General features: G+C 54.2%; 1 protein-coding gene across 1 annotated transcript in view; it reads left to right on the top strand.

The window, feature by feature from the left end:
- Nucleotides 1-22265, top strand: part of PARP1 (poly(ADP-ribose) polymerase 1) — a 36082-nt gene extending 13817 nt beyond the window's left edge. Inside the window, exons 8-23 of the mRNA XM_080651090.1 lie at nucleotides 4684-4831; nucleotides 5876-6016; nucleotides 6630-6872; nucleotides 7092-7160; nucleotides 7381-7513; nucleotides 9587-9782; nucleotides 11792-11920; nucleotides 14521-14604; nucleotides 15956-16078; nucleotides 16573-16701; nucleotides 17963-18061; nucleotides 18743-18895; nucleotides 19872-19999; nucleotides 20820-20881; nucleotides 21407-21521; nucleotides 21745-22265. Coding sequence (XP_080507216.1) covers nucleotides 4684-4831; nucleotides 5876-6016; nucleotides 6630-6872; nucleotides 7092-7160; nucleotides 7381-7513; nucleotides 9587-9782; nucleotides 11792-11920; nucleotides 14521-14604; nucleotides 15956-16078; nucleotides 16573-16701; nucleotides 17963-18061; nucleotides 18743-18895; nucleotides 19872-19999; nucleotides 20820-20881; nucleotides 21407-21521; nucleotides 21745-21826 — 2034 coding nt within the window. The 3' untranslated portion in view covers nucleotides 21827-22265. The remainder of the gene's footprint in view (nucleotides 1-4683; nucleotides 4832-5875; nucleotides 6017-6629; nucleotides 6873-7091; nucleotides 7161-7380; nucleotides 7514-9586; nucleotides 9783-11791; nucleotides 11921-14520; nucleotides 14605-15955; nucleotides 16079-16572; nucleotides 16702-17962; nucleotides 18062-18742; nucleotides 18896-19871; nucleotides 20000-20819; nucleotides 20882-21406; nucleotides 21522-21744) is intronic.
- The last annotated feature ends 460 nt before the right edge of the window (nucleotides 22266-22725 follow it).

Genomic DNA, 22725 nt, shown 5'->3' on the forward strand with positions numbered 1-22725 from the left:
TAGTGTCTTTGGGGACTTGTCTGCTGGAAGGACTCCACCTGTGTCCTCAAACTCAGCTTGAGTTGGCACCCAGCTGCCAGGAGCAGAGTTGGGACTGCCACTAACTAGGATTCGGGATTTGATCATCCAGTTATCTCTCCCTGTGCATACTTCTGAGGGGCGAGCATTTGGCAGGGTGCCATGTAGTAAGCACTTGGTCATTGGTACTTGAGTGTCCTATTGGCACTGCTAACCCAGCATCTGGAACAGAACTCCATGGTTCTGCCGGCCCTCCTGCCCAGGCTCATTCATTTCCTGCCTCCTCTGTCCACTACCATAATTTACTCCTTCCCTCTCAGTCCTTTTTCTTGAGTGGTCATTCAGCAAATTTGGCCTTGTTGCTTCCCGCACCCTTAATATCTTATAGTGATTCCTCAGTTCCTATAGAAATACTAGTATTTTCAGTTTTTCTGAATATACAGATGTAACAGGCCCTTTTGTGGTATTTATATTCCTTCTATCTTTGAGAAAATAATAATGTAAATAATGTGAACTATTTTGTGCTTTATATATCAACTAGAGGCCTGGTGCATGGATTTGTGCACATTGAAAGTAAATTAGAAGGTGGCCAGTGGGCAGGACTCAGCAAGATTGTCTGGACACGCCCTGGAGCCGGCCTCCCATGGTCCCTCCCTGGCCGGCCGCAACTGGGGCAGCGCCGGAGCTTGAAGGGTGTCTGCAGAGTGAGCGGGATCCCTTGGGCAGGTGGGGTCCCTTGGACTGGCCTGTGGGGATCGACTGGCCTATGGGGATCGGCCGAAACCGGCAGTCCAACATCCCCCAGGGGGCCCCAGAGTGTAAGAGGGCACTTTGCAAAGCTGTTGTCACTCCGCAGCTCCTGAGTTGAGCATCTGCCCCCTGGTGGTCATTGAGTGTCATAGCTACCAGTCGAATGGTTGCTTAGATTGCACAGTATCTACACTAATAAAAGAGAATCATGCAAATTAACCATCACTCTGCTACACCCACCAGCCAATCAGGAATGAGTATGCAAATTAACCCAACAAAGTTGGCAGCGGCCACGGAGCTGGAGCAAGCAGGGGGCTTGGGTTGCCCCCAGCAATGGAGGAAGCCAAATTTCCCACCCGCCCTGGCCTCCACTCAAGGCTACAAAGTTTCAGTTATAGAAGATAAATAAATCCCAGATACCTGCTTCCAGCTGGCCCTGGCCTCCACTCAAGGAGGCACTGAAAAATAAAAATTTAAAAAAAAAGGAGGGGCTGGGAGCCATCAGCCCCTCACCCAGGCTGGCAAGGCACCCCAGCGGGGACCCCCACCCCATGGGGGCGTGGCTAGCCTGCAAACCACTACAGGCCCCTCACCCAGGCCACCCCATGCCCCAAGGGAACCCCCCCCACCCTGATCCGGGACACCCTTCAGGGCAAACCAGCTGGCCCCCACATGTGCACCAGGCCTCTATACTAATAAAAGGGTAAATGCTAATTAGACTGGGAGACCTTCTAGGAGACCTTCAGACATTCTTCTGGACAAAGCCATGGTAGCAGGGCCGAGGTAGAGGCCAAGACGGGAGGGCAGTTGTGGGTGATCAGGCTGGTGGGAGGCGGGGCCAGTTGGGGGCGAGCAGGCTGTCAGTGGGGGTCAGTTGGAGGTGATCAGGAAAGTGGGGGGGGGGGTGCAGTTTGGAGTGAGCAGGCCAGCAGTGGGGGGAGTTGGGGGTGATCGGGCCGGCAGGCAGAGTGGTTAGGCGCAATCAGGCAGGCAGGCAGGTGAGCCAGCAGTCCCAGATTGCGAGAGGGATGTCCAACTGCCGGTTTAGGCCCTATCCCTGTAAACCAGCAGTAGGACATCCTTCGAGGGGTCCCAAATTGGAGAGGGTGCAGGCCGGGCTGAGGGGGACGGACACACACACACACACACACACACACACACACACACGTGCACGAATTTCGTGCACCGGCCCTCTAGTATGTGTATATACACACACACACACACACATATACACACATATACATGTGAATACATTTTTCCCAATGATAAGTTTATTGATTTTTTAGAGAGAGAAGGGAGAGATAGAGAGAAACATCCATCAGTTGCCTATTACTTATGCCCTGACCGGGACTCAAGCCCACAACCTTTTAATGCACTCCATCCAAGTCACCCAGCCAGGACTGGCATCTACCTATATTTTTAAAGGAGTATTTTAAAAGGGTCTCTGCAGCCCTGGCCAGTGTGGCGCACTTGGTTGAGGATCACCCCATGCACTAAGAGGTCCCCAGTTTGATTCCCAGTCGGCACATGCCGGGGTTGCGGGCTCAATCCCTGGTAGGAGGCATGCGGGAGGCAGCCAATCGATGTTTCTCTCTCCCTTCCTCTCTAAAATTAAAAGTGTCTGCACGTGTGAGGCATTTCCTCAGGCCCATGGCTTGCTTGCTGCCCATGCAAGTGCATGGGTCTGTAGACTCCATGCAGTACCTCTGCTGTGCCCAGGGTCTTGGCCCACAGAGGCAAGGTCAGCTCCTTAGCTTGGAACCCCCAGCCCTAACCAAAGCCCTTCATGATCTGGCTGTGTTGGCCTTCTGTGGCCCTTTTCTGCCACCCTTCTCCTCCTTACATACTACTCTCACCAGCCCTGTGTATACACAAACCTCTAATTCTTTGTACTTCAGCAGCAGGGAGCTAACTACCTGCGGTTCCCAGCAAACCACGATAGGTCAGTCGCATGCCTTTGCTTAGCCCTTGTTAGAGGCTCCTGAGCGGTCCCTGCCTCTGGGGAGCCCTTCCAGCATTTGCCGTCTTGCAGCCCCGGAGCATGCCTCCAGTTTAGAACTTGGCTCCTAGGTTAACGCTTGCCTTGGTGGGACTTTCTCAAGGGCAGAACTGTCTTTTCAGCCTCACTGTGACACGTGACACATGGTAGGTGCTCAGCATATGTTGGGAATGAGGCTTTTACCTCTTTCATCCCACTGGCGTTCAGTGAACGTGGATAAGGTAGGGAGGGCTGCTTCTTGATTGGATGAACACTTAGTTGCATGAGATCTCTAGTGTTCCCTGAACTTCACGTACAGTAGCCCCCCTTGTCTGCAGGCCATAGGCCCAGTGGATGACTAAGACCATGGATAATGCCAAACCCTATACATGTTAAGTAAAGTAAGGATGACTTTAAGCACTGCAATGTCATGACATTCGACCCCATAGCTGGAATGGCTATTAAATAACTAGTGGGCAGGTAGCATATGCAGTTAGGAGATTAGGAGGTGCTGGACAAAGGGATGATTCATGTCCCTGCAGGATGGTGTGAGCTTTAAAACTTCCAACACTGCGGCTAGCCCCCGACCTATGAACCAGGAGGTTGCAGTTTGATTTCCCGGCAGAGCACATGCCCAGGTTGCGGGCTCAATCCCCAGTAGGGGGCGAGCAGTTGGCAGCCAATCAATGATTCGCTCTCATCATTGACGTTTCTATCTCTCTCTCCCTCTCCCTTCTTCTCTGAAATCAATAAAAGTATATATGTATTTTAAAAGGCAGCTAAGTGGGGGACCCACTGTATTTGATGTTAATCAAGTGACCACTCAGCACAGCCTGTTATAGATCACATGGGATGAAGAGAACTGTGCTGATCCTGGAATTTGCATGGAACATTGACCACAACTGGGCTCTGCTGCGTGTTTTTCCTAAGAAGTGTAGGGAATTGCCCTGATTTCCCTCTGCGGAATCTCTCCCAGTGTGTGCAGTCGGTGGGCCTTGGGTCATGGGACAGGCATTGGAACCCAGAGAGGTTGACTGGAGGGGAACAACTTGAGAATGAGGCCTGGAGGTGGTAATCCTGTTCAGCAGTGGTTCACAGATGGCAGACTCGCTCTTTAAAGCTTTTTTACCGCATCCACAACACACGCTCTAACATAAATGTAGGAGTGCTTCCATATCTGTAATAATTCATACTAGGAGCCTCACGTTTTCTTAATGTTATTCTTTTTTTAAAAAATATATTTTTATCGATTTCAGAGAGAAAGAGGGAGGGAGAGAGATAGAAACATCCATGATGAGAGAGAATCATTGATCAGTTGCTTCCTGCATGCCCCCTACTGAGGATCAAGCCCACAACCCAGGCATGTGCCCTTGAGCGGAATAGAACCTGGGACCCTACAGTCCGCAGGCTGATGCTCTATCCGCTGAGCCAAACCAGCCAGGGCCTTAATGTTATTCTTTATTACAAAAAGAAGAAAGAGTGTGCCGTGCCAGCACAGCCAAGGGTTCGGCAAGCCTGAGGGAGGGCGGTGAAGGATGTAGAAAAGACAGACAAAGAGAATAAGCTGGGTCTAGGTGGATCTTCCTTGCCTGGCTGAGGCCACAGAGAAAAGATCCAGTCTGCAAGCTGAGCCTTTTATAGCCAGAGGTAAACAAGGTAGTAGTCACCATAGTTACGATGTTCTTGTGAGTTTCACTTGTTTTGGCAGCACTTGCTGCCCCTCCCACAGCCATTAGCTACCCAGGAAGGATCTAGGGAGCATCACAAGGTCAAGCTTACTTACGCTAAGAGGCTGTGCCAACAGGTAGTCTGAGGCTTAACCCTATAACCACTCCCTACAAGAGATTTTTAATTTGGACAACAGAAATTATCTTTGCTCTATCAGGTGATTATTTCAAGGGAGAACTGGTTTCTTAACTGAAACTTAAATTCTTCAGGAATTCCGAGAAATCCCTTACCTCAAGAAACTGAAGGTCAAAAAGCAGGACCGGATATTCCCCCCCGAGACCAGTGCCCCCGTGGCAGCAGCACCGCCGCCTCCCACAGCCTCGGCGCCCGCCACCCTGAACTCTTCTGCGCCACCAGGTAGAGCTCCAGGGTCGGGGTGCGGGGGGGGGGGCGGGGGCTGAGGTCCTGTGCTTTGGGGGAACAGGCTGTCTTTCTCTGGTCGTTGTTGCTGATCCTGTGAGGAAGCCCTGTCTTGGTTCCCCGCCCCTCCCCCCAGCAGGAGCAGGGAGGCCAGGTAGATAGCCTTACCTGGAATGGCCTGCAGGGTATCCTGCCCAACTACTGCAGAGCATCTTCGGGTCTCGCTTTCCTGCCTCTGGTAGCCCTGCACCCACCAGGCGTCCAGAGCCTAAGGTGGCGCTGGCCCCCTTTGCATGCAGAGGCCTCTGTGTACTGGTGGGCAGTAGTGAGAATGCTCCACACCAGCAGAGCCGTGGGGTCGGTCTGCGTTTCTCAGGAGAAAGCCCCACCGCCTTTGTGTCCTCAGGGCACGGGCCGGGGGCGTGCGGGGGGAGCTGGCAGGACTTTTCCCTGCGGTACCTCGTCGTAGGATGCCGCCAGCACTGCATTCCCATCAGCCGCAAACATGGCGCCCCCGTCCAGGGCCCTCTAGCGGGGTTGAGTGCAGGCTCTTCTTTCTCCCTGGAATCGGTTGTCGGTCATTGTGGTAGAAGCTTTGCGTTGTCAAGAACATGTCCGATTTTTAATGGGGTTAATGGCTAAGTATTGCATAAGAAGTTGCAGTTTGCTTTTAAATGGGAGGAAAAGAAAATTAAAAGTGATTGGGTATTCACATGACCTACCTCTCTGCTTCCTTCCCATCCTCTGCCGGCTTCCTGTCCCTGGTCCCCAGGCTCCGACTACAGCCTTTCTGTGCCCAGGGATGAGTGCAGTTCCCCGGTGGCACTGGCTGGCTGTCCTCTGCTTACCTAGTAGCCTTTACTTCTGTTTTCATATTCTTCCCGCGGGAGAAGCTGACGAAAGAGGGGTGCTGAGGCTGTCCAGGGGCCCTGCAGCCTGTTCCGGCTTTTTCCTGAGAGCTTGCTGCCTGATTTTCTATCCACCCCCCCACCCCCTTCCTGAAGAGCAGCCCTGCCTCACGCTTCTCTTCTCCCATCCCAGATAAGCCGCTGTCCAACATGAAGATCCTGACTCTTGGGAAACTCTCCCGGAACAAGGATGAAGTGAAGGCCACCGTCGAGAAACTCGGGGGAAAGTTGACTGGGACGGCCAACAAGGCGTCCCTGTGCATCAGCACTAAAAGTGAGTGCAGCCGCACTGGCAGCCCGAGATAATGCTCTCTGCCTCTTGCGATCGTGATGCGGATTGAATGAGGTGAGGCTGAGGTCACGCAGCGTGTCACACGCACAGCATGGTTGCTCTGCTCTGGAGGAAGGGCGGCAGCTGGTGTGCCTGGTGCCGCTGCTCTGGACTGGAGCGTGTCAGGTCCTTCTACTCCCGCTAAAGACTGAGGCTGCTGTTCTTCCTCTTATCTCCTGGTGCTCTGCCACAAGGGGTTCGCAGGTTTGCTGCCAAAACAAAAGTTTGCAACTTAAGTACATTTGCGAAATGCAGCTAAACAACGGTAAATGGGTTTCTTTGCAGCATTATTATACCGACAGCCATTGTCATACCTCTAAGACCAGAGAAACAGCGTGCAGCCTTTTCCAAACACACTGACGTCCGGGCCCTTTCTGCTAACTTCTCCTTCTGTGGGATGGTCTGGAGAAGGTGGCGCTGGCTCATGTGCCGGAGAGAAAGGGAATGGTGCTGGCAAAGGCCGTTGTGGAAATAGAGTGCGAGGCTGGAAGGAAAGGAGAGCTGTGGGTGACGAGGGCACTTGTTTATTCTTCTCTTTCCCGCCTGATTTGAACAGAGGAGGTGGAAAAGATGAATAAGAAGATGGAGGAAGTAAAGGAGGGCAACATTCGAGTGGTGTCCGAGGGTTTCCTCCAGGACGTTGCTGCCTCCACCAAGAGCTTCCGGGAGCTGGTTTCAGCCCACCTCTTGTCCCCCTGGGGGGCCGAGGTGAAGCAGGAGCCTGTCCAAGTCGTGGCCCCAAAAGGGAAGTCGGGGGCTGCAGTCTCCAAAAAGAGCAAGGCCCCCGTCAAAGAGGAAGGTGAGGCCCTGAGCTGCCCTCTGGGGACAGAGCCAGTGCTGCCAGCGGCCCAGTGGGTCCTAGGGCACTGTCTGTCCCCAGTCTGCACGTGCCCCTGACACGGCCTGGGTGTGGAAGGCACACGGGTCCCGTGTTGCCATCGGATGCAAGTGGAAATGACCCACTTGTCTTGCTTCCCCTTTTTAATTTAATCTTCACATTCCTCTCTCCCCTTCCCAGGAAACAACAAATCTGAAAAGACAGTGAAATTAACTCTTAAAGGAGGAGCTGCTGTTGATCCTGATTCTGGTAAGCACGCAGGGATGATGGGAGCAGAATGGGGCCCGCCTTTGCCCTCAGGGGCTCCCACCACCACCACATCCTGTCCTGAGAGCACACACCTGTGGGGAACCTCCAGAGGTGGTGTGAGGGTGTTCAAGCAGGTGTGGACTCTGCCCGCAGACCCCTCACCCCTGAGCACCCTGGCCCCTCTTGGAGGAGGAGCTATGGAGCCCTGCCTCCATGACAGGTCTGGAACGCTCTGCACACGTCCTGGAGAAAGGCGGGAAGGTCTTCAGCGCCACGCTGGGCCTGGTGGACATTGTTAAAGGAACCAACTCCTACTACAAGCTGCAGCTCCTGGAAGATGACAAAGGAAGCAGGTGTGTTGGGGACGGGGCATTCGGGGAGCTGTGCTCCAGGAGGGGGGCCCGCCTTGCTGTGCCATCAGCCTCAGGAACCCGCGTTTTCTCCATGCCTGGGCCTCTGTTCCCTCACAAGGAGCACGGGGTGTGATGAGGCTTCAGTGGGAGAGGAAGGACGCCACCTCCCCGACAGCCTGGCTCTCCTGGGTCCAGCGGGCCATCTTCATAGGGTGTGTCACATAATCTGCCAACTCTCCTTACATTCCCTTGAAGATTCTAGAGTTTCTCATACCCTCACTCATGTTTCTCCACTTCTGGAGCAAGTCAAGTTCGGCAAGAACTGAACTTGCAAATTTTACTTCAGACTCTAGTTACTAAAGAGGTTTGGATTTGCCTTTTTTGTTGTTATTTTTTAAACCTGATGGAACGAGGCGAGGGCCAGTTCTGGGGTGCTGAGGGGCTGGACTGCTTTCTCTGTCCACACCACTGGTTGATGTCCCTATTACAGCCGACGTGGCGTGGGGCTGTGTGTGGGTGGAATGTTGTGTGGAAGGAACTCATTCTAATGGTGAAAATACTTTTACAAAATTACTTTCATATGTTAAACTCTTGGAGACATGGAAACCACGTACCCATTGTAACTCCAGGAGATCCAGAAGGTTTCCTAGTGGAAAGGCAAACCCCAGGGGTGGGCAGCCCCAGGAAGTGAAAAGCCAGCGCTGGTAAACCCTGCAGCCTCTGTCTACAGGCTCACGTTCTTCCTACCTCTTCATCTTTCACAAACGTTTCATTTAAAAAGGGGACGTCAGAGGTGACCGTAAAGAATACCAAGTATTTGGTTGGCTGCTAAACATGTCTAAAGAAATATACTGCAACTGTCATTTAGTTCATTACCTACTCTGTCTGAGATTTGAAAGTCAAAAATGGTTTCTTGCTTGTAACAATATACCTTTGGAAAGCTAGATGTTTATTGTACTGCAGGAGAAGGATTGGGTTTTTGTAGAAATGCAGTCATGGTCTGTTAAATGACAGGCAATGAGAATAACGTTGAATTAGAACCCAGCAAGATTCTAATGGTGGTTGTGGATGTGTGCGGTTTCCTGGGGCCTGGGTTTATTGGGTTTTAGAGTGAAAGGGTTGTGTGGGTTATTAGGGTCAGAAAATGATTTCAGGATAGTTCAGTGTGGTATCTTCCAAACATTTCCAGGCAAAAGAACCTAATAGAATAAATTTATAAGCTTTTGGGCAACAGCCCAGGAAAACAGCAGAAAGCCCCACATTTTCTTTCTTTTTTAAAAATATATTTTTATTGATTTCAGAGACGAAGGGAGAGGGAGAAAGAGAAACATCAATGATGAGAGAGAATCATTGATCAGCTGCCTCCCGCATGCCCCACACTGGGGATGGAGCCTGCAACCCAGGCATGTGCCCTAACCGGGAATCGAACCATGACCTCCTGGTTCATAGGTTGACACTCAACCACTGAGCCACGCTGGCCAAGCCTTTGAACTCAAAAACGCATGCAAGTTTTATATTTATACTTACAGTGATGTAAGATTTAACTTATCCATTACCTCCACTAAGAAAAATTAACTTAGCCAAAGCTAGGCTTTTGAGAGTACCCATGATGTGTGCCCGAAGTTGAGATGGAAACAAATGGTAACCTGTGTCTGAAGGTGGCCGACCCTGTATGCCACTGCCCCACACCTTGCCATTTCATCGCACCTCAGCTGCTGAGCTGAACCAAAAACTCTGTGTTATCTTGCGGGTATGTTGTTAATGGCTGCATCTCTTGAAACACATGACTTCTAAATGATACTTGCTGCATTTCTTTGGGCACTTTTTATAGGCAATTTGAAAGGCCATTTTTTAATTACTTTAAACTTAAAATCGTCAATTCAATAAAAGTAAAATAAATGTTCTTTATTGTAATGTCAGTTCCCTTCGTTCCGCTGTCACTCGTCGTTTTAGTGTATTTGAGTTCTTTCTCACCCAAGTGGACTGTCCGGGAAGGGAATCTCCTCCAGAAATGGGACCAGCTGACCCACAGATGGATAATTGCTCCTCCTCTCTCCCTTGCTGCCCTCACAGGTACTGGATATTCAGGTCCTGGGGCCGCGTGGGCACGGTGATTGGTAGTAACAAACTGGAGCAGATGCCGTCCAAGGAGGATGCCGTTGAGCACTTCATGAAATTATATGAAGAGAAAACCGGGAATGCCTGGCACTCCGAGAGCTTCACAAAGCATCCCAAAAAGTTCTACCCTCTAGAGATCGACTATGGCCAGGTAATCACGGAATCCTCTTACACCATCTAGTGTTTGTAAAGGAAAGGGTTACCATACGCTTTTAAAGACATTCCATGAATCAGATGGCATCACTGGTGAATGCTACCACATGTTTAAAGAATTAGTACAAGTCCTTCACAAACTCTTTCAAAAAACAGAATGGGAAGGAACACTCCCAACTCATTATAGGAGGCCAGTGTCAGCCCGATACCAAAGCCAGATAAAGACATCACAGGAAAATGAAGACCAATATCACTGTGAGTCTAGATGCAAAACCCTCAATGAAATACTAGCAGTCTAGCAGCACAGGAGGTGTTTATCCGAGGAATGCAAGGTTGGTTCACCATACGAAAATCAGTGTAACGTAACATGAACAGAATAAAGGCTAAAAGCCACATGATCGTCATAATAGGCTAGGAAAAAGCATTCAGTAAAATCCAGTACCCTTCATGAATGTGGTCCGCACCATGAGTGTGAGGTGGAGAGGTTTTAACTTCTTTTCTTTGAAATTGGGTGTATTTTTAACGCTTACTGTGCATCTCAGTTTAGACTGGCCACATTTCAAAACTAGGGACTACTGTATTGAACTGATCTAGAGAATCATTTCTTAAGGCTCTATAGAACTCCATCCTGTGGGTGGCCATAATTCATAATTTACCAAACAATATAATGTGCCTCCCCCGATAGGGATTTAGATTAGTTGCAGGTATTTGATTTAACAGTGCTGATAAACATAAATACCTATACCTCTGATTATTACCAGAGAGGTGGAGTTCCTGAGTTGCAGAGTATGTGCATTCATTCATTCATTCATTTATTTGCTTTTAATATATTTTTATTGATTTTAGCAAGGAAGGGTGAGGGGGAGAGAGAGAGAGAGAGAGAGAGAGAGAGAGAAACATCAATGATGACAGAAAATCACTGATCGGCTGCCTCCTGCACACCCCCTACTGGGAATTGGCCCGCAACCCAGTCATACGCCCTTGACTAGAATTGAACCTGGGACCCTTCAGTCTACAGGCTGACGCTCTGTCCACTGAGCCAAACCAGCTAGGGCCAGAGTATGTGCATTTAAATAAGGCTTTTTGACATGTTAAGAGTTTGTTCCTCGGTGAGGTTAGAACCAGAAGCTGAGTGTTTCCGTGTTAAGAGTACATCCAAAAAAAAGTTCATCCACAACAGCCATGAGCACGGCACAGCACAGGTCTCTGCATCGGGTGCAGCCCCGCGGGTCCCAGGAGCAGCGCCCAGTGCCGGCTCCCTCCCCTCGAAGCACATGTTTCTGCGGACACTGATGGGCAGCACCGCCCTGCCCCCGTGCCTCCGAAGTAAGAGACGTTGAGACATATGTGGGACAGTGTGCTCTTGGCGGAGCCTGGGTCGCCAGGCAGCGGGGGTCGAGCCTCCTGCTCTTAGTTTATCAGGAGGGAGGGGTGCGGGTTTGGGGGTGGGGTTGGCTACGTTGGATGCACTGAACACTGCCAGGCGGCCTGGCTTGAGGCTTTGGGGCTGTGGAGAAGGCTGTATGTATAGACTTGGTCATTCATGCAGTTGGCCTGGGAGGAGGCGGTGCAAGAGAAGCAGGGAGAATCTGTCCACTGTTCCCGCGATCCAGGGTTTGCCCTCCTGGCTGCCAAGCCCTTCTGGGTTGGGCACGAGTGGGCACTGAACAAACTCCCATGCAGGACACCAGCAGCCTGAGGGCAGGAGACAAGGAGCAGGAAGTGGTGAGGGTGTGAGGGGAATGTGAGTGGCGGCAGTGCCAGCTGGAGTAAGAATATGGGGCAGTCCAGAGGACTTGGGGGCGCCGGGGTGTGTCTGTTCCCTCTGCAAACTCACGCTCTTTCTGGTGGCTACCACCCAAACCCTGTTGGTCGATGCCTAGCCTTTTGCTGGTGGCACTCCACCCTGGGTACCCTACCTGCAGCCCAAACACGGCCACCACGTTGGGTTGTTCAATGGGGTGTCTTACTGATTTCCTTTTCCTCCGTAACATACCTTCCCCCAAGGATGAAGAGGCGGTGAAGAAACTGACAGTAAACCCTGGAACCAAGTCCAAGCTCCCCAAGCCGGTCCAGAACCTCATTAAGATGATCTTCGATGTGGAAAGTATGAAGAAAGCCATGGTGGAGTATGAGGTGCGTGCACTGGTGCTTCTGTCTGAGAGCCCGTGCTGGGGGCAGTGGGCGCTCAGCAGCTCTTACTGGGTTTGGCATCTTTGCCTGTTCTTAAGCCAGAGGTAGATGAGGTGTACTGAGGCCTGGGGTGCTTGCAGAGGTGTGTTGGAGAGTGTCCCCTGGGTTCCTGGTCCCCCTGCCCTTTGCTCCTCCTTGTTGCCATCGTAGGGTCTGTAGCATCTTCTTGCCCTACAAGCAGCAAGTCCAGGGCACAGCCCACTCGAGTTGAACTGCTGTGGTCACCGTTGACAACAGTGCAGGGAACTTCTGACACTTGCTTCACAGATGAAATTCATTCCAGCTGTTTTAGGAAGGGGTTAGGCCCCACGCTGAGTGAGGGGGTGGAGGGGAGGGTTGAGCCCCTCTCTCCTGCCCCGGATGGACTGCCCCACATGTCATTCCCAGCTTCCTGTACTCTGGTTTTTCTGTGATTTACAGAAATTCTCACCTAAAGGGCTGGGGCCCTGCCTGGGAACAGGCTAGAGCAGCCGTGGGCAAACTACGGCCCGCGGGCCGGATCCGGCCTGTTCGGCTGTTCTATCCGGCCCGCGGAGCCGAAAGAGCGGAGCGTTCTCTTACTCTGCCCTCCGCTCCTTTACTTTGAATTTATATTAGTTCACACAAACACTCCATCCATGCTTTTGTTCCGGCCCTCCGGTCCAGTTTAAGAACCCATTGTGGCCCTCGAGTCAAAAAGTTTGCCCACCCCTGGGCTAGAGGCAGCCCGTGAGGGGGAGCGGAGGGTGCCTGCTCCTCCGAGGAGCCTGGCGGGTTTCCCGTGGGGCCGGGTAACCGGGTCGATAGTAAACATGGGAGCCCTGGGAGCTTTATGCCCAGGAGGGGCACCTGGTGCTCCCTGCGAGGAGGTGACTTCTGAGCGCAGAGCAGAGTGGTGCCCGGGGAGGGAGGAGGCTCCACCCAGAGCCTGGCGACGCCCAGGAAGCCTCCCTGTGCTGCGGGGCGGCTCTGGGCCCCGGCATCGCCCGCTCACAGGTCCTCCCGGAGCCGAGCTGCTGGAGCTGCTGCCCAGCCTGCCGCAGGGCTGTGCCTCGAGTCTGTTTGCCGAGCGTGGGGGCGGCTTGTGTTGCCTCAGCCTCTTGTTCCTGGCCTGTGGGTGTGTTTTGAGGGTGCAGATTAGAGACCAGTCTTTTTAAAATAAACGTTAAAATGTACCGCATGGGGAACACTGCTCTTCTCACAGTGCCTGCTCTCAGCTCTGGTCACGCTGCCCTGGGTCAGGACGTCTTCTGGAGTTCCTCCTCTAGATGTGCTTTTAGAACCACTTTGTAATTCATCCTACAGATCAGCTCTTTTATTATAGCTCCTTGGTTCAAAAGAGATTGTCCACCTTCTTCCCCAGAGTTAGCTCCAACTACTTAACTCCCGGAAGCCAGCCCTCCCTCAGGATCGGCAGCACTGAGGGTGCTGCGACATGTGTGTGCCATGGCCGTGGGAGCTGTTAGACCCTGGCCCGCTGGTGCGTGGTGAACTGTGAGCACGTCCATGTCTATTTCATTTACTCCCCAAGTGGTTCCCTGTCTCAGGTGCTTGTTCGGCTCCATCTGTGTCCCAGGCACTGCAGGTGCCGGGGATGCAGAGGTGGGTAGGGGGTCTGGGCCCCGGGACACAGAGGATCCATTGGGAATAGCCCCAGAGACCGTGTCTCAGGATACAGAGTGGGGTCCCCGCGCACAGATGTGTGAGAGGGCCGGGGGAGCGGTCCAGGCAGGTCACTCACAGTGGATGTGGGTCCCCGATTAGAGACAGGAGCCCAAGGCTAAGAAGTGGGTGCACAGCGAGTAGCTGGTGACCAGGCCTTCTGGCTGCAGATTTGCTGTTCTCCATGTCAGCTTCTCCCTCTCCTGGTGGTGGTTCCCAGGGGTATGGAGGGTGGGGGTGCGCAGTAGCAGTACTGTCAGCGCAAATGTTTGGCCCGGGTGGTGGCTGATGTGACGAGACACTGGCGACGCTATAAACGTGTTGAGGAGTGGGCTCTTTTAAAGTCACTTTACGGTGTTTCCCTTCCGGGGACTGCCTTGGCTCACCTCATCCTCGCTTGGGAAGGAGTTGGGAATGCGCTGCATCTTCCGGAAGTGCGTGGCTATTTCTCATTGAACGAGCCTGGCTGGCTTCTGCCTGACACTCATGAGTAGCCAGAATCTCCTCATAGACCAGCCGTGGGCAAACTACGGCCCGCGGGCCGGATCCGGCTGTTCTATCCGGTTCTCTTGCTCTCCCCTCCGCTCCTTTACTTTGAATTTATATTAGTTCACACAAACACTCCATCCATGCTTTTATTCCGGCCCTCCGGTCCAGTTTAAGAACCCATTGTGGCCCTCGAGTCAAAAAGTTTGCCCACCCCTGTCATAGACTCTCGGCCCCTGAGTGGGGGTCGAACTGCAAAGTCTGCGGAGTTGGGTGACTGCATCTCCCCAGGAAGATGAGGCAGCTCTGGATGCTTCCGTCAGGGCCCCAGGAGGCCTGAGAAGGCGATCCGCCCACCCCGCCCGGCGCCATGCTGCACAGAACCTGCCTTTCAGGGGGATCCCCTGTCTCCTCAGATTGACCTTCAGAAGATGCCCTTGGGGAAGCTGAGCAAAAGGCAGATCCAGGCCGCATATTCGATCCTCAGTGAGGTCCAGCAGGTAAGCGAGGGGCCGGCCCTGCTCTGTCCCAGCTGCCAGTGGCGCTCCTGGGCCAGCCCCCCCTGGCCAGCCCCTGGTCTCGGGTGCAGCAGTACGTTTATCAAGGTCAGTGGATGTACTGGCCCCAGTTGGTGATGATTGAGATTTTTTTCAGTTTGACAAGTGCTGCTGCGAAAGACGATCACAGAACCAGTGAATTCGCAGTGTTTCCAGTGATTATAGGTAGTAAACTTCCTGTAAACTTGATGAGGAATTTGGTTCTCCTGCCTCATAAAACACTTCAGATTTTATTTTGTGTGTCCTTCAGAATTAGGCTGAATTTATTATGCAGTTACTAGGAAGTTATTGAGTAGGAAGCTAAATAATGTCTCACTTTCATTCAGAATCCCCCCTCCACAGAGCCTTCAGCAGTGCCCTGGAGGGTTCCACTTGTGGGCGGGGAGTGCGGGTGTGGGTCGGGGCAGGCTCGGCTTGTGAAAGAAGAAAAGCACACACGGAGCGGCCGTTGGGCCGGGGAAATGCTTTCTGCTGGAGCTGGAGTAGAGTCCCTGACACGTAGCAGTTAAGTCACATAGAGCTGGTCTCAAGTAGTGTCCCCACCAGCTGGGACCGTGTCCCTACCATTGCACAGAGCAGGAGGCGGCAGCAGGCCCGAGTTGTACGACTTAGAGACGCCAATGTGCCTGTGAGAAGCAGACTTGCGGCCTCGGGCCTGCAGGATGCCAGCTTGCTGCCCCTCTGCCATCCTTGGTCCACCTAGGCTGTCTGCCAAGCATGCAGTATCCCTGGTCCAGCTCCTCCATCTCTCTGTGCGTTTATTGACACCTTTGCATCTCGAGCACTGATTGTCATGGTGGCAGAAAGGGGGACTTGGCCCTTCTGTGCCTGCCACCTGGACTTCCTGAAAGGAAATCCCGGTCTTAAAGGTGAAGTTCAGCGGATGAAGGAGGCCAGACTGAATTTATAGCAGGGGGTTTTCCCCTTTTACTGCATTATGAAAAGTTTTCAAAGCATACGAAAAGTGGAAGGAATTTTACAGCAACTCCCGTGAGCCACCACCTAGATACGCAGTCCACCCTGCGCAGCGGCTCTAACGCCACAGCTCCTGTGCCAGTGAGGCTCGATAGGCAGCGGGCTGTGTGCTGAGCCTCACGGTTTGAGGACGGAGGTCCTGCTGCTGCAGGGGGTGTGGCACCAACAGGAAGGCAGTCTTCCTGGGAAGATGTGCAGGAAGGCTCTGCACTCACCGGGGCACCGGATCCGCCGCCGCACCCCTCCTAGAGAGGCAGCCCAGCCACGTGCTGGGCCTCGCGGCTGCCTCAGCCTGTGTCCGTCTGTCCCTCCCCTCAAGGCCTTGTCCCAGGGCAGCAGCGACTCCCAGATCCTGGATCTCTCCAACCGCTTCTACACCCTGATCCCCCACGACTTCGGGATGAAGAAGCCTCCGCTCCTGAGCAACACGGACAGCGTGCAGGTAGCGCCTCTGGGTCTGCTGGGCTGCGCTGCTGCTCCGGTGTTGCCCCGCGACTCCCTCCATGTCGTGGTCCCTAAGGGCAGGGCCAGCTCTGGGAATGCCCCTTCGGTGTCATTGTGAAGTGGAGTTCTGCCCACGCTGGTGGGGACAGACCACGGGCAGGACGGATGTGGTGCTTCCCCCGCTCCCCCTCACCCGTCTGGGGACAGAGCCGGAGTGAGAGAGCCTCCCTGCCTCGCATGGCAGCCAGTGTCACCGGTCACCAGTGTGGGCGACAGGAGAGACGGGCCTTCCCACAGCCTCACGGCTTCCGCCTCCCGCCACAGGGACACTGCATGGTGTGCACTGGACGGCGACAGGCTGCCCGGTCAGCTGGGCGCCCCCCTTCACTGTCGGTTTAGGCCGTTATCTGTTCCAGGTTTTCTGTTCCAGAACTGGGTGAGTCTTTCTCCCTCACGTGGCCCCTCGCTCAAGGGTTTTCTCTGTCCCTCCAGGCCAAGGTGGAAATGCTAGACAACCTGCTGGACATCGAAGTGGCCTACAGTTTGCTCAGGGGAGGGTCTGATGACAGCAGCAAGGACCCCATCGATGTCAACTATGAGAAGCTCAAAACCGACATTAAGGTGACGGGCTCACCCTTTCTGAAGCATCCTCAGTGCTCGCCCCAAGTGTGTGGTCCCCAAACCTGCATGTGTGCCAGGGTCTCCTGGAGAGCGCCCAGCACAGGTGACTGGAGCCACACACCAGCCTGGCCGCTGCGTCCCAGGCGCTGTCCTTGGAGAGCCGCAGGCCGTTCTGCAGCTGAGCACCTTGGTTGCAAGGCAGGCTTCCAGCCAAGGCCTCAGCTTGCTGTGGGCGACGGTTCTGAGGGGCCTGACAGGTGACCTCTTCCTTATCCAGGGGGCTGTTTTTGGAGGCTTGTGGCAGGAGCCCTAGATGAGTCACGGTACCCATTTCAGAGGTGGGAGTGCCTGATGGCACCTAATAAAGGCAGTGCTGGTCCCTGTCCTCCAGGTCATGCCCAGCGTCCTGGACTTCTGCACGGGAGGCTGGCCTGAGAGGGATGTTAGCCTCGGCTCTTAGCTCTCCCTGGCCTGGAGCTGGTCTCGTCTCCCAGGCGCCTCTCTGCTCAGCCCTGTGTCCTCCCTGCAGTCACAGGGTCCGGGTCCCTGGAGTCTGCTGAGCCTGGGAGGACAGGTCTGCATCACTAAAGAGAGCCCTTGCTCCTCACTTAGGACGAAGCACAGGACTGGGTCCGAGCAGGGAGCATGCCATGGCATGTGTGGTGGTGCCTGGGGCGCCTTCGTGATGGGAGGCTGGGGTCGGTTCTTTGTGAAGGGGTTGTTGTGCTAAGAGGCTGAAAGGAGAGCAGAATTCCTGTTTTCTGAACACTGGATACGAACGTGAAATAGGACACAGCATTTCTCATAACGCTCTCGTTTAGCATGGATTACACTAACTCGTGGACAGGTAGGGAGTGGGCGGTGCCTGAGCCGTGGTGTGCATGGCCCTGAGGAGTCCAGAGCCCCGCCCTCCAGTGTGGTTGACAGCCTCCTTGCTGCTTTGGATTGCAGGTCTTGGCTTTGGGGCGCCCCTCCTGGCCCACAGGTCTTACCTCCATGAACTGGACTGGACCTGGGAGCTGGCTCCTTGTTCTAAAGGCTCTATTGACAGAGCCCAGTTTCTAGTTTCCTCGCAGCCCAAAGAAAGCATGTCCAAGGAAGTGGGGCCGCTGGCCTGGGCCCTCCCCAGCTGTGGGGCCTGGGCCCTGGGCTCTCTGTCCCATCGGGACTTCCCTAAAGGCCGTGGCCATGTGACCTGTGCACCTGAGCCTGTGCTGTTCTTCCCACCTGTGTGCTCTGATACCCAGACGCCCTCTCCTAGGTGGTGGACAAGGATTCCGAGGAAGCCAAGGTCATCAGGAAGTACGTGAAGAACACTCACGCGACCACACACAATGCCTATGACTTGAAAGTCCTGGAGGTAAGGCCCTCCGTCCTCCGCCCTCTGCTGGCTCTTCTTACTCCTTCCAACCTGGGCCTGGGTAGAAAAAAGCAGTTAACTTTGCTTGAAATAACCAGGGTAAATTTCATTTATTGAGCTGAAAAATTATTAGTCTCCTGGTTTGGGGATGGGTTTATTCTGTTTTAAAGGACGTTTCCTAGCCTAAAACCTGGTTTTAGAATCAGGAAATACCAGAGATCCAAAATGAAGTGCCTTGCCCTGGCCGATTTGGCTCAGTGGTTAGAGCGTCAGTCTGCAGACTGAAGGGTCTTGGTTCGATTCCCAGTCAGTTTCAGTTTCAATCCCCAGCCCCAGTTCAGGGCACCTGAGGGAGGCAACCAATCGATGTGGCTCTCTCTTTTCTTCTCCCTTCCACTCTGTCTAAAAATCAATGAGAAAAACATCCTCGGGTGAGGGTTTATTTTTAATGAAGCGCCCTAGCTGTGTATCTCCTACACCTGTGACTCCTTTTCGTAGCTGGCCTCTGCCAGGTGGGACTGGCTAGTCGGGTCGCGCTCTCCCAGCCTGATTGGAACACCTTACTTACTTTAGGGTCCGTTAGGTTTCCCAGCTCAGTTCTCCTGGATCTAGTCAGGCCCTTGGGTTAGCCAGAGTCACCTGGTTTCTCTCACCTCTCTCCTTACTGACGACTCCAACAAGATCTTTAAGATCGAGCGTGAAGGGGAACACCAGCGCTACAAGCCGTTCAAGCAGCTGCATAACCGGAGGTTGCTGTGGCACGGGTCTAGAACCACCAACTTCGCTGGCATTCTGTCCCAGGGTCTCCGGATCGCCCCCCCTGAAGCGCCTGTGGTACGTGCCTGGCCTGGACAGAGTGGGTGGTGGTACCTGTCTCTGCAGCTGGCTCCATGGAGAGCTTCAATCGATACTTGGGTGCGACACGCGCCTGCCCAGTGAGGAGGGGCCTGGTGGAAGATGCAGGTTTGGGCTTGGCTGTGGCTGACAGATGGCTGTTGCCAGGCCCTTAGCACAGCCCCTGAGTAGGACCTTCGCCCTCGCTCTCCTGACCCGAACTCTGTCGCTGGTGTGACTGCACGTGTGTGAAGTGTCCCGCCGGCCCGGCTGTGAGTGCTGGCTGGGGTGTGGACATGCAGAGAACAGACTGGCCGTGAGCCAAGCTGCGTTCCCACCTGCTGTACCCCTCCCAGCTGGGTGACCTCCATGAAGCCCCCTGTCTTCCTCGGGGATACGGTGATCCTTGAGGAAAGCCCTGCCCAAACACCGGGGTGGCTGTGTCACCCACTTGATGGCAGATGGGAGCAGCTGGACAGGGACTTGGCGGTGGTCTTCCAAGCCTCTCGTTTTAGGGCTGTAAAAAGGGCGGGGGGGGGGGCGGGGAGGAAGAGGTTTAAGGACTTGATAGTGCTGTGCCACAGCACGGGACTTGGGCAAGTGACCTGACCTTTTTGAACCTCAAGTTTCATTTACAAAAGGGAATAAAAAGAATAGCCAGCATTTACTGGGTGTTCACATGTGCCAGGTTCTAGGGGAGCATTTATTGACTCATGTAATGTTCACGACAGCCCCGTGCGGGTCTTTCCTCTGTTCAGAGGAGAAGGACATGGGTCCAGAGATGAAGTACTTACTGAGGCCGCTAGAACCTGGCAGACCCGGGGTCGGAGCAGGCTGCCGGGAGCTCAGGCTCGGTGCCTTGCGAGGGGCGTGAGGGAGTGGAAGTGGGCTTGGCCCAGCTCGCCGGCACCCATAACAGGTGGCGCTGCTGGCTGCGCCCGTCAGAAGGCTCTCAGCTGTCCTTTCCCCCTTGCAGACGGGCTACATGTTCGGCAAAGGGATCTATTTCGCCGACATGGTCTCCAAGAGCGCCAACTACTGCCACACGTCCCAGGGAGACCCGGTGGGCTTGATCCTCTTGGGAGAGGTTGCCCTTGGGAACATGTGAGTGTGCCTGGTGTTGGGGCTGGTGGCCCTTGGTGGGGAGGGAAGGTCGGCTCCAGGAAGAGAGTCCCCTGGGCTGGAGGTGACCCTGGACTTTCCCTCCACAATTACAGGCCCCGTGGGGGGGGGGGGGCAGGAACCTGTGAAGGGAGGTGAACAGGGAAGGTGGCGGAAGGCCTCACCAGCCCAAGGCGGGAGCTGGGAAGCAGAGAGGTTGCGCTACACAAAGGAGGGTCACCCGTTGCCCCTCCCACTGCTGTTCAGAGACCAACTTGGATTGAAGTGGTGTCAGTCCCGGTTCTAAATACCTGCAGAGAAAACCTGTGGGTCCAGGGATGGGGGGCTGAACAACGCCCCCTCTCCCGCCCCCGCGTGGCTGCTACGGCTCCGCACAGGACCGTCCTGTGCACGTGGCTGCAGAGCAGGGGTCGCTGGCACGAGCTGTGCAGAAGAGCCTTCCATGTCGGAAGCCGGAGTGGAGGGAGCCTCCAGCAGGGCGATGGGCTAGGTCCGTGGTCGGCAAACTGCGGCTCGTGAGCCACATGCGGCTCTTTGGCCCCTTGAGTGTGGCTCTTCCACAAAATACCACGGCCTGGGCGAGTCTATTTTGAAGAAGTGGTGTTAGAAGAAGTTTAAGTTTAAAAAATCTGGCCCTTAAAAGAAATTTCAATGGTTGTACTGTTGACATTTGGCTCTGTTGACTAATGAGTGTGACGACCACTGGTAGGTTCTCGGGGCTTATTCCCTCCCTCCCTTGACCTGGTCTGTGAGTCAGAGCCGTGTCCCCGGAGCCCCTCTGAGACGCTCCTCTCTCGAACAGGTACGAGCTGAAGCACGCTTTGCACGTCAGCAAGCTGCCCAAGGGCAAGCACAGCGTCAAAGGTAAGTGTTGCCAGAGCTGGGCTCTGTCCCCGTCACCTGGGGGCACAGGCGGGAGCTCCCCGGAAGCAGCAGGCCTGGGGCTCGGCTGTGACACAGCTGGAGCTCATTTCGGAAGCTTCCCCCGCTGCCTGCCCTGGTGCCATAACTGCCGCGGGGATCCGTGAGCACCGGCAGCGAGGTGCGTTGGCGCTGAGGGCCCCTCAGGGGCCGGGTGGCCCTTGCGCGTAGGGGATTGAGGAGCCGGCGGCACCTGAGGAGTCGGGAGTCCCGGCTGCCTGGGGAAAGGACTGCTTTGGAATTCTGCTCCAAGTATAGTTGGGGGCGGGTGCAGCATGCACCTTCTCATCAGAATCACCTGAGGCTGGTGCCCTGGGAACGCGATCATAGCCTGCCGTGTGCTGTCTGGAAGAAGACAGATGATGACGTTGGTCTTTAAACGACACATCTGACAGGAGTGGACTCATTGCCCTGGCACATTCGCCGTGTCGGCTCACAGTGGTCTCACTCGTGTCTTCTGTTTCACAGGTTTGGGCAAGACGACCCCTGACCCTTCCGCTAGTATCACTCTGGATGGGGTGGAGGTTCCTCTCGGGACTGGGGTGTCGTCTGGTGTCGATGACACCTCCCTGCTGTACAACGAGTATCCTTCACGTGTGGTCCCGTGTGCAGCCAGTGGGCTGGTGAGGCTGCCCTTGGATGGCCTCCTGGTGATCCTCCCCTCACTGGTCTCCCTACACCGAGTGAGGCCTGGCACCCGCCTGAGCAGCCCAGTTTACAGGGGGCGCCCGCCGAGCCTTCTGCCCGATTGGGGCGCGCACTCTCCACTCGGAATCCGTTGCCTCCTTGACACACTTCCCCTCCAGGTACATTGTCTATGACACTGCTCAGGTGAACCTGAAGTACCTGCTGAAGCTGAAGTTCAACTTTAAGACGTCCCTGTGGTGAGCTGGCGCGAGGCCAAGGCGCAGCCCAGCCACTGGCATGAACTTGCCTGGTGTGCTTGGCACTGATGGCAGGCAGAGGCCGCAGCTGGGGTGCCGAGGGCGTGCCTTCACGGAACCCCTCAGGGAGATTTGAACACTGGGTCACATGTTCAACGATTTTTCCAAACTTTTCAGATCCATTGTTCAGGTGGATTGGGGGGTCTGGGGGTTTCCCTGCCAGCCATAACCCTGTGGGTACACTGACAATGGAGAAACGGGAGGGGCAGGGTTTTGTCTAGACTAGTCCTAAGGAGAGACCAGGCCACGTTAGAAGTTCTGACGTCCTGGTTCCCCAGGGAAGGAAAACCTAATCTTCCACCTTACACTTAAGTGTTCTTCTTTAGTTTTGAAAAATGTTAAGCATTTATTTTGAGGTAAAAATAAAAACTAATTTCATAATATTTAGGTTTTTCCTTTGGCATTTATTGTCACCCTTTTAGCTTTGGGGTGTTTGCTGGTGAAGGGTGTGAGGAGACCGGTGACCATTTCTCCTCCTTAGAACAAAAGCTGCTTCCTTTTCTGCAGGCAGCTGGCCGTGGCCTTCTCAGGGTGTGTAGTGGAGTAAATTGAAAGTTGCATTTGAAACTCTGACTTCCCTATGAGCAACTTTGTCTTCCCCGTTAAATCACTGACATTTCCGAGGGCCAATAATAATTCTCCATTAATATGAACGTGGCTGCTGTATTTCTGTGTATTGTGTTGGTCTCATCCTGACTAGAGGTCTAGTCAGTCTTCACGGTGCCAGGTCCACAAAGACAACAGGGAGGTTGGCCAGTGTCCGTGAAACCCCGGAGTGTGCCAGGGGGCAGACCGCACTGCCCCTTCCAAACACCAAACCCTGGAAAGCCCTGCGCCAGCCAA

The sequence above is a fragment of the Plecotus auritus genome, assembly GCF_963455305.1.
Source record: "Plecotus auritus genome assembly, chromosome: 14".
NCBI classification, from domain to species: domain Eukaryota; kingdom Metazoa; phylum Chordata; class Mammalia; order Chiroptera; family Vespertilionidae; genus Plecotus; species Plecotus auritus.